Consider the following 15,583-nt stretch of genomic DNA (forward strand, 5'->3'; position numbering starts at 1 on the left):
TGACAGGAAGAAATAAAGACCCAACTCCCCATTCCCCTCCTCCCTCCCTCCCCAAACCAAGACCATGGTAAGGACAAAGTTCCTCAAGAGTTCTAACAAACGCTCAGGTCTGCATCTCCATCTGGCTCCTTCTCAGGTGGTTCAGGATGAAGCAAAGGAACTGTTAGGGCCACCCAACGTTGTAGCTTGTCGCTAGAGTCCAATCTTTGCACCTGAATCGCCGTCTCCCATGCCGCCGTTTCAGCCATGGTCCATTTTAAAAGGTCTCCCCACCATAAGGGTATAGACAGGCCTCTGGGGCTTTTCCAGCTCATGGCTATGCGCCTTTTGGCCGTGATGTATATGAGGTCTTTGAGTTCTTTAAGGACCTTATGCTGCAGGATTTAGCAGCTTGCTCTAACTTTGAGGAATTCCAGTCCTGGCTGGTCTCTGTTGGTCCTAGAATGCCGTTATTTCTACCTAACGCATAGAAGCCCAGTCAGCCTAGCCTACTTAATTATAAAGCAATGGTAAAGTCTTCCCAAACTCCCTCCTGATCGATTGGGGTCCATCAGGGCTGCCAAAGAAGTCCCTACTGAATCCTCTGATGTAGGTTTGTCCATGCAAGCTAATGTAGCCTCTTCTATTTCTTGCCCAGAAGGCGTAATCTCCTTAGAGGGCACTGCACCTCCTACTAAGCCTGTTTAACCATCGGCCCCTCCAGTTTCTAAGGACTTTAGATATAAAAAAGCAATGATGGCAAAAAGGATGGCTCTAGTATAAGGAGCTTTGTGTTGGACTCCAGAAACATCATTCTAACTAATGTTGATAAACCGAAACAATTTGAATCTAGAGAGGCGCTGAAAAACAAAATTCTAGCATGGTGTAACCAAAAACTGGGTCCGAACTATGTCAGAATTCAGGACTTGAAAGTCCTCTGTCGGCTGCAGATTGAAAATTGGTGCTCAGTGGACAGTACAGACTGTATAATCATAGAATGTGGATCCAGTAGTTTGCCTTTGTTCATGAACAGAATTATACATTTACAGGTTATGCCATCGCTCACGAAGCTTAGGATTGTGTTGAACTGATTCCCTCACTCCTTTGCCTTATTTTTCCTGTTTTTACTTTTCATTGTTTACTCTGTGTATGTTTCTCTTGATTGTTGTTGTTCTGTTTTTGACTTCATAATGACTGTATTTGTTTGTTTAGTCAGCGCCTTTAAGCCTCGGTCAGTGGTGTGTGATATAAATAAAATAAAATAAAATCAGCGCCTAGGATCTTGATTTAAGGTAATATTAACTGGGTGAAAGTACCATTAGCCCCCTTCGGGTGGGGCATACTTGTGACGTTTTGAAAAATATGATTACAGGATAAGCTGCAATGATACGATGCCTACATTGACCTTTGAGGTCTGAAAGACTCACCACAATTGGTTACATTGGAACGGAGCATTTGCACAATTCAATACTGGGGAAGGATCATATATTTGTTTTTATGCTTTTAATTCTTTCTATCTACACACTTACTGGATTTGATGGAATTAGGGGACACTGGTCCATTTTGTGACAGCCCTGGCATGAGTCGGTACCCTTGTGATGAGCACTTCAATTTAAGAACTGCACTCATGTCTTATTATTGGGACTGGCCTTTACGTTTAGAATATGGGATTTCCATAAATAAGCCACTTTATTGTTGTAGTGGTGTTGGACGCATGTACACACAGTACCAGTAACAGAGAGGCAAATGACTAGACACTGGAATGAGCACTAGTTGGTGGTGGTGCTGTTCTGTGTCTGGCAGGCTTTGGGCTTGAACCAACTGATGGTAGCTCTTTATGTATATTTTGTCTTTTCCAACAACCTCTTGAATCCACGCTGGTTCGTCGATGTGTTGGTTTCTGAATCCACTTTTGAACACAACAATTTTTGTGAAATGTGAACATATCATTGTTGGGTATTGTATTGATTATTATATTACATATATGCTTATGTTTTATCACTGTAATGTTTTGGTTGAATAATGATTGGGTTCCGTTAGCCCTGAAGAAGACCTTTGGTGTCAGGTCGAAAAGCGCGTTGGCTATCCGGCTACCTATTAAAAGAACTTTTAACTGGCACACATCCGGTTTACGTGGATTTGTTTTGATTATATTTGGTGACGAAAAACGTTGCTTTCTGTACAAGCTGCATTATTACTGAGATCCTTCCGATTGGGACTCCTGCTCCCCTCCTCCTTCCCTTCTTTCTGGCCTCCCACCTTGGGCTCTCCCGCGGCTCCTTCTTCTGAAGCCAGAAAACCTGGAGTCATCTTTGACTCCTCTCTCTCCTTCCTCCCTCACACACAGGGCATTGCTAAGAAGTCTTACTTTCAAGTCTTCCTTCTCAAAAGAATTCTCCCTTTTCTCACTTTGCCCTAGGAGCTCAATGTTTCCCGAGCCCTGGTTCTCTCTAGGCTTGACTATTGCAACTGCCTCCTCCTCAATCTACCTTCTTCCACTCTGCAGCCCCTTCAGCGAATCCAGAATAGAGCAGCGAGACATATACTTGGCCTTAAGCCCAGGGAACAAATCTCTCCTGCCCTAAAAAGTCTCCACTAGCTCCCAGTTGCTGCACAGATCAAATTAAAATTCCTCTGCATCATCCACAAGGCTGTCTAGGGCCGGGGACCATACTATCTGCAACTCTCTCTTACAAATACTCTCCTTCTAGACCTCTACATTCCTCTGGCACCAACTCCCTGTGTGTAAAGCATTTTGCTAAACAGAGAGCAGGAGGTTCTTCTCTTTCCTCAGCTTGATCCCTCCTATGGAACAGCCCCCCCCTCCCTCTGCCCATTGAGCAGGACCTTCTCAAATTCAGAGAAGGCACATCAGGGCTTATCTCTTTTCCTCCACCTTCCCTTCTTCCCACCTCTGCTAATTTTACAGTTGCTGTGATTGATGTCTTGGGCCCTTATTCCTCTTCGGGCCCCTGATCACTCACACCTAATCGCCCCAGCTTCTGTCTACCTTCAGCACTTGCCTCGGCACACCCTCAGCACTGGAGACTCGCACTTTTTCACCCAACGCAGCTCCTGACCGCATAACACTTACCATACCTTGCACTTCATCTGTGGCTCACCCTCGAGCATGGACACCCCAGCACCTACCCCACTGCCCTCTTCCGAGTTGCACTTGCAAATTCTGAATACTCAGAAGGCATAGTAGGTTCAGCCGTCCCTTCGCCCAGTGTACTTTTTTGTATATTTTTATTGTTCTCCAGCATGGGGTCTGGCATGGATTCACATGCTCATGAATATTCCCCGTCGTCAGGCTGGGAATCCTCGGTAAAGAAAAAAAACAGTATCAGTTTCGTTTCTGATCTGTCTTTCGTAGTAATAACCAATCATGGTCTCTGCGTCATACTGACCACAGCCAATGACTGCCCTCTACCTAAGCACCGCCTCTGGCAGCCATCTTCAGATTTTTACCGCACATTCATGTGTTGGGATCCTCGTGCTATTGCTCTCGAGCGTTAGTGCTATTTTTTCACATTTTTTTCTCAAAACTTCGTTTTTTCCAGTCAAAAGAGCCTCAAGCTCCACCGACTCTCCATCCGATCAACGGGGACCCGTGTCGGATTCGTCCGCCCCCCTCAAGGGTGAAGATTTCGTCAAGCTACGTTTTGGAGGACTCCAGAAGCTTCTCAGGCCCGGACATGGCCCAGGAGAAGGGAAGCTCGACGCCCGGAAAGCTGTTCAGGGTCTGCCCTGGATGCCAGCTGCAGAACGTCTTTAAGGAACACTCCTTTTGTCTCTACTGCTTACATGAGGACAAGACGCACGTGGAGAAAGACTGTGCGTTTTGCGGCAATATGTCGGAGCGGACTATGAAGGACCGCCACCAACGCCTCGCCAACTGGCTGGAAGGGAAGAGCCCGTCAGGCGAGAAGAAGAGGAAGGGAAGAATTGCGAGCGGTCTTCTAAGACCTTTGAGGACGCCCCGGCGGGGAAGAAAAAGGGGGGGCAGGGCGTCGTCGTAGATTCGGCTTCAGAGGAAGAGCTGATCGAGGTCTTAAGCCACGGCCTTGGCGTGGATGAAGACTGGCCCGTCGGGATGGAGCCCGACGCAGGTGACGACGACAGCGTCGAGGGTGCCGACGGGGCCCCTGATTGCCCGTCGGATTCCCCTCTGCCAGCGCCGCAAGACAACTCGGCGGCCATTTTGTTGGCTATACAGTCCTTATGCTCAGAGATAAGGACGAGACTACCGTTGCCGACGGAGGAGCCTCTCCCGTCGGGGGATCCTGAACCGGGACCTTCGGGTGTTCCCCCTCCCAAGAAAAGAAGGATTCACCCTCCACCTCCTTTTCAGCCGTCGCGACCCGTCCAGCCCTCCTCCCCGTCCACCCGAGGGGATGATACGGGGACTGACACGGCAGCGACGGGTACGGACGACGAGGTATACGACGAGGATCTCCCGTCGTCACCTCCCACCAGGGCCTCTCCGCCCGACGAGATTGGATCGTTCCACTCCATGATCGCCAGGGCATCCGAGCTTTTCCAACTCTGCCCTGAGGAGAAGAAAAAGGAAGGATTCCTTTATCAACGGCGCAAGGCCAAGAGGAAGACGGTCCTCGCGGTGCCTCTACTGGACGACATTTGGGATAAGGGCCTCGCCCTCCTCAAGAACCCTTCCACGACGGCAGCTAGAAGAGACCGGTACGAAAAGAAGTACCTGGTCCCGGACGCGGCCCCCCTGTGCCTCCGGGCGCAGCCTACCCCGGACTCCGTCGTCTCCGCGGCGGCCAGGAAGAAAGCGGGGGGGGGTGCGGCCTTCACATCGACTTCCCCACCGGACGGCGAGGGAAAGAAATTGGACGCTATGGGACGCAGGGTCATCTCGTCTGCAGCGACGACGATTAAAGCGGCGAACGCCTTGGCTATCGTGGCCCGCTACGACAGGGAGCTATGGTACAAACTGGCTCCCCTGCTGGACTTCCTACCGGACGACAAGAGGGCGGATGCCCTGGAGATCCTACAGGAAGGTGAGGTGGCGTCGGACCACGCCATCACTATTGCGACGGACATCGCCGACACTGGGTTTCGCCAGTTGGGCAACGGCGTGTGCCTTAGGCGGCGTGGATGGCTCAAGGCTACGGACTTCCGTCAAGACGTACAGACCAGAGTCCTGGACATGCCGTTCGATGGGAACAACCTGTTTGGGAAAACAGTGGACGATTCCCTTCAGGCCATTAAAGCGGACACTGAGACGGCCCGGGCCCTTGGGGTTCTACAGCAACGACGGACGCCCTTTCGGAGCAGCGGAGGCAAGGGCGCCTCCAAAGGTTCCGGGGGCGGTTTCTCCACCTACCGTCAAGCGGCCCGCTCGTCGTCTCAAGAGGCCTACAGAGGACGAGGCAAGTCTGGAGGACGCCGCCGTCGTCGCCAAGTAGGTCAAGGCGGCAAAGCCTCGTCGAAACAGGATTGAACCGGCCGTGGGGTCGGGCCCCCACCGAAGAACCCCGGTGGGAGGCCGGCTGGCGAGCTTCGTCAGCGTGTGGGAGTCCATCTCCACCGACCGTTGGGTGCTGGACGCCTTGGCCCGGGGCCTCGCGCTCGAGTTTCAAAGAAGGTGCCCGCGCGTCCCCCCCGTGGCCAGGAGAGAGCTTCACGTCCCTCAGCTTCTCCTGGAGGTAAAGGCGTTGCTCAGGAAGGGCGCCATCGAACTCGTCCCAAAGAGGCTTCGGGGCTCCGGAGTTTACTCGAGATACTTCCTCGTGAAGAAGAAGACGGGAGGATGGCGCCCCATCCTAGACCTGCGACGTCTGAACAAGTTCATCAAGGCGCAGAAGTTCCGGATGGTCACCCTCCAGCACGTCCTGGGTCAGCTGGAGGAAGGAGACTTCCTGTCGTCGTTGGATTTGGAGGATGCCTACTTCCATATTCCCATCCTAAAGGGGCACCGAAAATTCCTCAGGTTTGTGGTCCAAGGGCGTCACTACCAGTTCAAAGCCCTCCCCTTCGGACTACGGTCGGCACCCAGGGTATTTACCAAGTGCCTTGCACCGGTGGCGGCGCAGCTGCGCCGCGAGGGGACCCACGTCTACCCCTACCTGGACGACTGGCTCATCCGAGCCAAGACGAGGGAGCTCGCCGTGGGGCACACGGCAAGGACCGTCCAACTTCTCACGGACCTGGGATTCTCCGTGAACTACGCCAAGTCCCACCTGGTACCCGCGCAAAACGCACTGTTTATGGGAGCGAAGCTCGACACAGTGTCCCTTCTGGCCTCCCCGTCGGAGGAAAGGACCAGGTCCATCCTGGGCAAGGTACAGCGGATGTTGGTTTCCGACGCGGCCAAGGTGAGGTCCATCAAGTCCCTCCTCGGAATGATGTCCTCTTGCATCTACCTCATTCCCATGTGCAGGCTCCGGATGCGCCCGTTGCAGGAGTTCCTGGACGCGCGCTGGATCCAAACGACGGGCGGCTTCGAGGAGAGGATCACACTCGACGAGAGTTTCCGCCGAGCGGTCCGGTGGTGGGGCACCCGTGCGCATCTGACGGCGGGCATGGACTTCCAGACCCCAGACCACCAGGAGACAGTGACCACGGATGCCTCCCTGGAAGGGTGGGGAGCGCACACCGAAAATCTGCACGCGAGAGGCCTCTGGCTCCCGACGGAGAAGTCCCTCCATATCAACGTCCTGGAGCTCCGTGCAGTGTTCTGGCCCCTCAGGTCCTTCCTTCCATCCCTCAAGGGCAAGGTGGTGAGGATCTTCACCAACAACACCACCACCATGTTTTACATCAGGAAACAGGGCGGAACCAGGTCCCCAGCACTGTCCAAGGAGGCGCAGGACCTGTGGCATTGGGCAGTCGCCCAAAGGATGTTTCTGGTGCCGTTTCATCTGGCAGGGATAAAAAACACCATCGCGACTCACTCAGCAGGGAGCTACGCTCGTGCCACGAGTGGGAACTACGGCAGGATCTAGTGGATCGCCTCTTCCGACGGTGGGGCACACCCCAGATCGACCTGTTCGCGACGGCGACGAACTAAGTGCCGGAGGTTCGCCAGCAGGTTTCCCCAGGCGAGGAGCATGGCCGATGCTTTCTCGTTCCCCTGGGAGGGCCTGTTCCTCTACGCGTTCCCTCCTTTGCCACTGCTAATCCGGCTCGTCAACCAGCTCAAGAGGTCACGGTGCAGGATGATCCTCGTCGCACCTGCGTGGCCGAGGCAGATATGGTTCCCGGACCTTCTGGACTTGTCAGCGTCCCCGCCAATCAAGCTGCCGGTGGACGCGGATCTACTCTCCAGGGAAGGAGGCGCCATCCTCCACCACGACCCGAAATCGCTGAACTTGCAGGCCTGGCTCCTGCAGCGCTAGAGCTTGGAGGATACGACATACCGGCCGACTGCAGAGAGGTTCTTGCAAAGGCCAGGGCGTCCTCGACTCTTAAATGCTACGGACACAAATGGAAGAGGTTCTCTGTCTGGTGCCACGCACAGAAGATTAACCCTCTACGGATTACGGCTCCCCAGGTACTGCCGTACCTGCTGACGCTGGCCAAAGCTGGACTGGCACACGCGTCCATCAAGATTCATCTTGCTGCGATCTCCCGATACACCAGAACCACGGGCCGGACGTCCCTGTGGTCTCATCGTCTGGTGAAAGAGTTCATGAAGGGACTGTTCAGATCGTTCCCGCCGGTGAAGGCGCCGGCCCCGGCGTGGGAGCTCAACGTGGTGCTGACCAAGCTCATGGGACCTCCGTTCGAGCCTCTGCACTCGGCCCCGTTGAAGTTTCTGTCGTGGAAAACAGCGTTTCTTGTGGCCATCACTTCCGCACGACGGGTGGGAGAGATCCAGGCCCTTTCCTGCAAGGCCCCGTACTTGACTTTTCACGACACGAGGGTAGTGCTCAGGACGCACCCCTCCTTCATGCCCAAGGTACCGTCGGACCTCCATCTCAACGAACCCTTGGTGTTGCCTGTGTTCTTCCCGTCGCCTTCGTCGCCGGCTGAGAGGACTTTGCACTCGCTGGATGTGGCTAGAGCGCTGAAGTTCTACGTGGACCGCACAAAGTGTTTTCGGAAGACGTCACAACTCTTTGTGAACTTTGGACCTGTCAATCAGGGGAAGGCTCTCTCGAAGGCTTCCATTTCCAGATGGCTCTCCGGCTGTATCATGTACTGTCATCGGTTGGCAAACCGACCGCTGCCTGGCCGTCCGAGAGCCCATTCCACCAGAGCGATCGCAGCTACCACGGCGTTCCTTTCTGGTGTGCCCCTGCTGGACATATGCAGGGCTGCTATGTGGAGGTCGACGCACACCTTCACGAAATTCTACTGCGTCGATCGGGATTCCAGGGAGGAGTCCAGGGTCGGCCAAGCAGTGCTGCGAACCTGTTCGCCTGAGGTGAGCCTGGTGAGGAGGTAAGATGCTTAATGTTGAGTTTGATGTAATGCTTAATGTTGAGCCTTTGCCACCTCCCGTGGTTGTGCATGTGTGTACTGCTATGTATTCTTTATTCATGAGCATGTGAATCCATGCCAGACCCCATGCTGGAGAAGGAACAAGTTACTTACCTGTAACTGTTGTTCTCCAGCATGGGTCTGGCATGGATTCACATGCGAACCCTCCCGCCTACCCCTCTGCGGCTCTTCACTTGGTCATACTGCCACTTCACGTGCTTCCAAATCTGAAGATGGCTGCCAGAGGCGGTGCTTAGGTAGAGGGCAGTCATTGGCTGTGGTCAGTATGACGCAGAGACCAGTGATTGGTTATTACTACGAAAGACAGATCAGAAACAAAACTGATACTGGTTTTTTTCTTTACCGAGGATTCCCAGCCTGACTACGGGGAATATTCATGAGCATGTGAATCCATGCCAGACCCATGCTGGAGAACAACAGTTACAGGTAAGTAACTTGTTCCTACTGCAATCCCTTGTCCCCTCCCTGTGGCCGCTTTGAAACAGAATTTATTTACTATATAAGCGCCTAACAAGCAAACAATAAATAAATAAATAAATTGTACTTAATAGGGGAGTAACGCTCTGGTCACACTACGTTAAACACTTATGGATGCATGCTCTGATGGTTGTTCCAAATGGTTCGACACTGAGACTGCTTTCCCATATATGATATAGAGCTGTGTGATGCAATCTATCTTTCAAAAGGGTTTCACATCCATTATAAGCCAAGATCACTGCATTACTATACCAATGAAATTATGCATGTGTTTTTTGGGATAACAGCACAAAAAAGCTGTTGTAAAACATGGATTTATCAACATTTTCCATCCCCTTTCCTGAGTACTTGTGGCATGGTTTCCCGGTAAGGAGGTAGCATCACGCAAATATTTAGGAAAGGAGACTTTAGGGCTTATTACAAGTTCGGGAATATTTCGGTAGTAAATATACCAAGATACCACCAAACTGTAATACCACCGAACTGTAATACTGTTACCGCCACTTGGTCCGGCAGTATTAACACCAGATTACAAGTAGTGGGTTTAGTCCCCATTTAATTGGAGTCCATATGATTCCATGGGGGATTTTGGCAGAATTACTGAAACTGGGCCTACTGCTCAGGACTTGGTATGGACTAATGACTGCCAAGAGCTCTGCATATTCATGGCCTCCATCAAACAATGTCCCAAGGACTTTTGGTAAGATTTCCGAGCCTACCACTCTGGATCGTCTGGCTCAGACTCATAAAGTTTGGTCAGATTCATTCATTATTCTTTTTATGATGTGTATAATACCAGAGACAAGTCTCTAAACGCGGGACCAGGATTCAAAGCTGTGTTGCTCTGCGCTGTCTTGCTTCCAAGACAAACACGTTGCCCATCAGCTATCCTCCCACCCCTAATATTTTTCCCCAGATATTTCTTGTTGCCATATGTACTCTGTAAACATGTGCTTAGCCCCTCCCCTTGTGGACTCTTACCTGACTGCATTACCCTTTTGTCATTTACGTCAGTTTGTCTGTGCAATTGTCCAGTAAGTAATCAATTGTTGTAACTGCTGCTGTTTTGATGAATTGCCAATTATTAAATAATTGTTTTAAAATAATAATGTAAAGCATATTTAATTAATCAACTCTGATATTTACACTTTTCAGGAATGTGAAAAGGATCCATGCTGTGAACCAAAAACCTGTAAACGCCGCTCTGGAACAGAATGTGCCTATGGTGTCTGCTGCAAGAACTGTAGGGTAAGCTATCCTCACAATTAAAAACAGCTTGGGCTTTTTATACGCATGTATACCCCTATTTATTTTTAAAATGTCAACTTTTATATAATCCAATCTTCTACAGATCACCCCAAAAAAACAAATATAGACATTTAAAGTGCATTAATTCAAACTGTTTTGGTGTGCTGTGATGCTTTGCAATGAAATGTCTGAAGGGAACTGGAGCTGCTTAACAGTGGCAATTAACTGATTCCCTTTTAGAGAGCTTTTTTTTACAGATAGAAATAACTGTTAAATCACATTAATCAGACTAGGATTAAGATAATAATGAATTTCCCATTGGTCAAGCTAGCAGTCTAAAAGTAGCCCTTGATACATGGGAGAAAAATGTGCCAAGCTGTCATACACTTTATAAACCAATCATTTTTTCTTGTGCAGATAGCAGGAGCCACCTTTCTGTTCCAAAACGAAAAAGGTCTCCGGGGACTTTGTTTTTCTATAGTATAGCTGTTTGTTGCTAAAAAGCTGTAGGTGTTTGGATGATATACAACAGATATTTTTCTTTATTCAACTTCAATTACAGCCTTTCTCTTTCTCTATGACACCAAGCTTTGTGGAATCTTTCATCGCTTATTGGTGTTGCTTTGTTCCTTTCCTATTTCCCTCCTGTGCTCTTGGAATCCTTTTTTCTTCATCTGCTTACCTTCAAGCGTCTGACTGCAATATCTTCTGCTCCTGGTTATTTGCTCCCTCGAACCTGAGCTGTTGTCTGTCATCTTGGCCGTTGTGACGCTGGACACAGGGATTTTTACCCCATTAGGGGTTTTTCTCTTGAAAACTGGTTCTTTTCTTTGGCATTCACCTGTTTAAACACACATACCAACAGGGTAGCTTCTTTAGAAGGGAGACCCTTATACACAAAAACGCAGGAGGATCAGCTCAAGTCAAATGGCGCATTTGGCACTAGTCCAATGCAACAGGACTTCTTCTTAATCAAACCATCATTCCTTCTCGTAAAGCCACCCCTTCTCCTCTTCTGCTTGGGACAATCTGTCATTGATACCTCTGTGGCTTCCTTTTGTCTAGTGTTTCCTCGCAATACATTCTAGAGGTGCTCTGCGCCAGATGGTACGATTTGATTTGTGCCCTGTTTCCACCAATGCAATAGGCAGAAAACAAAACATCTTTGGTACAAGAGAACGTTTTCAAATCTGCCTCAATCCTGGTTATGGGTAAACTGGACAATATATGGCTTTAGTAACTCTTTGCAGAAAAACTTATGTTTGTTGGAGAGGCCCTGTTTTACCAGAATAGCTCAATATAACTTTGTTAAAATAAAGTCTGCACAGGATGTTGTGTAGCAGAGTTGGCTCAAGATACCATCTTAAAATGAGTGTATCTTGTTGGCATGAGCACGTGATGCCACTTCCCCTGAAGCCATCCCTTTTTTCTCCATTCCCCAACCCAGATAGTGCCCAGTTTCTAGTATTCATCCTGCTTACTTTTTTATCTACCATGGAGCATAACATGCAAGTAAATGTTTCCACCATTTCAGCAATCCACCTGGTATAGTTAAGTGGGTAGTGTGATCACATAGACCCCTACGACTTTTTGGTCCACACAGCTTCCATATTCAGCTTTATGGGTTTGTTCTGAGACACCTTTTACTTATCCAGCATAGTTCAGCTTTTTGGTACTGTGTGAAGCAGCTGCTGCATGTCTACATTAACTTGCGCAGAGAGAAGCCATGGAAGTGATGCTATCCTCCTTATGTCTTAGCAAAATCTGCACAAGACAAGAACCTAATTAGCATAAGTTCAATTGAGACCGGTATTAAAAGAATTTGGTTTGTAATTTTGTACTGTGAGACAAATCGGATACTGTGCTGTCCAGGGGCACATGTTTTCATCTCTAAGAAACATTACCATGCACTTTTGTGATGCAAGGATGTCCTAGAGGCCTCAAGTGATATAAGTGCTGCAGACACTGTTGTAGGGTGGCAAGAATGAAGAATCAAAAAAGAATGAAATGAATCATACCACCATGTTTGTCACCTTAGAAAATGATAGTCAATCAAAGCAGTTGTATCTCAGTTGGTCATACGTGTGCTTGCGGTCGAATTGCTGTGTTGCATTATCAGCCTTTGTGCCATTATTTAGAAAACTCAACAGTTTTCTGATGAAGATAAAAAAGCAAAAGCAATAGTACCTGCTATTGCTCAATCTCTCTAATCTGTTTCACATTGTGTTTATGCCATCTACTGCTAACAGCAACCAACTGATTAGGGGAGGCCTTAAAGCACAATAAATACATAAATACATAAATAAATAAATAAATAATGCATCCATTCCGAAGTCAGATTTCTCAAGGTACCTAAGAATGAAGCTGACTGATGTTGGGGCTGCCCTGGCACTGCCACTTTGTCAGGTTACATCATCATACACAACTGCAGAGACACGCTGGTTTTGAAGACCATAGATTGAAAGTGGAGTCTTCTTTGACTTTGATGATCTGTGACTGGTTTGATTTGTCTTTCTCCTCACTGGATTAAGTGCGAGCTAGAAAGGGGTTACTCCTCTTAGCATTATAGTAAGAAAACTGTCACAGAGTAAAAGACAAAAATTGGTGATTTTAAAAGAATGGAGCGGTTTATGTTGTGAAGACCAGAAAAGAAGCTCAGACTGTGCAATACATCTTTCAGGAGATGGGATTAAGTAGGGCACTGTGGATGAGCTTCACAAAATAGTTTTATCATGTTGGTTTAGTCTGCGCTACCATCACCGAGCCCCCTCGCTTTCTGCCCTCAAACCTATCTATTGTACTCCAATTTAAGAGTACTGGATTTTAAAGCTCGAAAGGCCTTGATGAAATAGTAAGTTAGTTTACAAAAGCAGGCAACACAGGTGGAAGCAAGCTGCAACTGCCCCTTGAGTTAAATCTTTGCATCACTTATCTACAGAAAGCCTCCACCAATTTGTGGCTGTGTATAGGCCAAAAAAGCTATCTGTTGAACTTGCCAAGCCTATCTCCAGACCATGAATGCTCAGCTTTATCTTCCTTATTTATTAGCCAATGGTGTAGCTGATCAATTAATTTCTTCAAATTATTGTTGCTATGGGAATCTTCTTTGGTTCAACTGTAAATGACTGATGGTGTAAAGCAGATTGCATAAACACCAAATAGTGATTGATGGAAATCTTTGGAATAATCGTAACCACTTACAATAGTTTCACTTTCATCATTTCAGTCATCATCGCCATCATTTGTATAGGTATACCATAGGCTAACCGAAGTACACACATTTCACAGAGCTCATAAAAACAATGCAAAATGGATTCATCAAATTAGTGCAGAAAGTTAAAACCTTTAATTTATAAGCAAATTGTGCAGTTTTAACAGGAGGGTGATTTTAGCTAAGGTGACACTATAGTATAACAAAACAAGTTTACTCTTCATATCTGAGAAATTTGCATCAGTACAACATATTTCACCTCCAACCCTCCTATTCCCTCTGAGGGCCCCATCAATTTCCTTGTTGAACATGATTTACAACAAGGAATTGTTGCTGGCTAATGTATTGGCTAACCACATAACATAAAGACAAATTCTGTCTGCAAAAATCACATGCTACATTAAGAGTACTTTTTCAATGTTTTTAGCCCCAGATTTACCCTGCTTTGCCTGTGCTTTTTGTAATTGGGCAAACAAATACAAAGTGTGTTGCTGTTTCAATGTATTGTTCACTTTCATTTTTCTCTATTTGTCCTGTATTGACAGTACTGGGAGGACCTGTAAACAACCTTTAAAATGCAGTACTCAAGGATTTATATTATCATGGTATTATTCAAACCCACAGCATGTTTTAATAGTCATATAATTGATGATCAGGTGACCTGTAAGAAAGCTATTCATATTAAGGTCATCGATTATATACCAATAGGCATGCTTTATCACCATCTCATCTCAGTGAATACTAGACAGCACAGCCAATATTTTGACATCCAAGTGGAAACTAGCACAATTTAACAAGCCTAAACAATGGTAACTTCTTTACACCTTGGTGGGGCGAAGTGGAGCAGCCGACTAGAATGGCTGCTTAGTCGTTAGCTCTGCTAGAATGCTCCAGAATCCTTGGATTATAGCAACTGAATTTGCCCCGGCTGTGGGGAGAGGTGAGTTCAGTTGGTGCGGCACCCGGGCCGGGGGCCCCGACACTCCACTAGTGTAGTGGGACTGGAGGCCAGCCCTGCGAACTTTGGGGCCTGTCAGGTCCTAACACTGGAGTGCCGCTGCTGCGGAGGCCATGCCAGGGATTGCATCAGCCGGAGTGCACGTCTGGTATGGGCGCTCCAACAGGCCATGAGAATTCGCATTGTGCTGGCGAGGAGGTGGCACAGAGCCACGTTGCAGCGGCCTGCGGTGCAGTGGAAACCACTGAGAAACAGACGGCAGCGTGGGAGTCATTGGCGTGGGTGGGGGCGATCCCCCTCTCGTTGGCATCCTCTCCCTAGAGGGGGCCTAGATTCCTTATTACGGAGGCACCGCACACACAAGATTATTGGCAAGCGACCTGCTAAAGTCATATTGGCAGCTGCAGTGGGGTGGAGGAAGGTGGAGTACTGCCTAGGGTTGTGGTGCACACCAGGCTGCAAGCTTCAAAATGGGACCACTACGGGATACCAGTACATGCCCAAATGCTGAGCACCCTTTGAACATGGAGAGCTGGAGACACAAATAATTGGCAGCCCAGCACTAAGGAGCCTCCCACAAAGGCCTGCCTGTGAGGGGGAGTGCAGGAAGCTGGGGGATATGAGTGCCCATATTTTGGTGACTGAGTGGGTTTGAGCGGGTTCCCCCATACAGGCCCGGCTGTCTGGACCAGCCACCAAAGGGCTTGGCCTTGCATAGCCCGTTTCATAGACTGCATCATGACAAAGGGGGCAGGTGGTGGGAGACATACAGGTGGAATGGGCAGGTTCACCAAGGTGACCCCTTGGGCTGAGGGCGATCACCACCAGCAGGCCTCTGCGGCACCGCCAACACCGGAGGCGGCCGAGCCCACAGTAATGCAGTGCATGTTGGACCCAATGCAGAAGGGCTTTGCTGCTGTCCATGAAAAACTAGACGACATCACTCCGGGCGCAGTTGTGAAAGAAGTACAGCGTATTAATGAAGCGGAAAAACGCATTAGCGCAACGGAAGCCATGGTCCAGGAGCTACAAACCACAGTGAACACATTGGTCAAGGACATTATGCACGTTAAAACAAAATGTGAAGACCTAGAGTCAAGATCTCGTAGGAATAATGTATGTATAGTAGGGGTCCTGGAAGACGCCCTATCGGGCAACATGGAGCAGGCAGTTGAAGCACTCCTTAAAAACCTGCTGGCTGACCCGGATCTGTCCCTGTTCTTCGTCGTTGAGAG

At 48.8% G+C, this 15,583-nt stretch overlaps 1 protein-coding gene across 2 annotated transcripts in view; it reads left to right on the forward strand.

The window, feature by feature from the left end:
* The window catches only part of ADAM9 (ADAM metallopeptidase domain 9), a 1,404,333-nt gene that overhangs the window by 808,606 nt on the left and 580,144 nt on the right, over window positions 1–15,583 (forward strand). For both annotated transcript variants that reach the window (XM_069617919.1, XM_069617920.1), the window contains exon 13: window positions 10,087–10,179. In XM_069617919.1, coding sequence (XP_069474020.1) covers window positions 10,087–10,179 — 93 coding nt within the window. The remainder of the gene's footprint in view (window positions 1–10,086; window positions 10,180–15,583) is intronic.

This window comes from Ambystoma mexicanum, chromosome 10 (genome assembly GCF_040938575.1).
Source record: "Ambystoma mexicanum isolate Mex_15411 chromosome 10, UKY_AmexF1_1, whole genome shotgun sequence".
Classification (NCBI taxonomy): Eukaryota; Metazoa; Chordata; class Amphibia; order Caudata; family Ambystomatidae; genus Ambystoma; species Ambystoma mexicanum.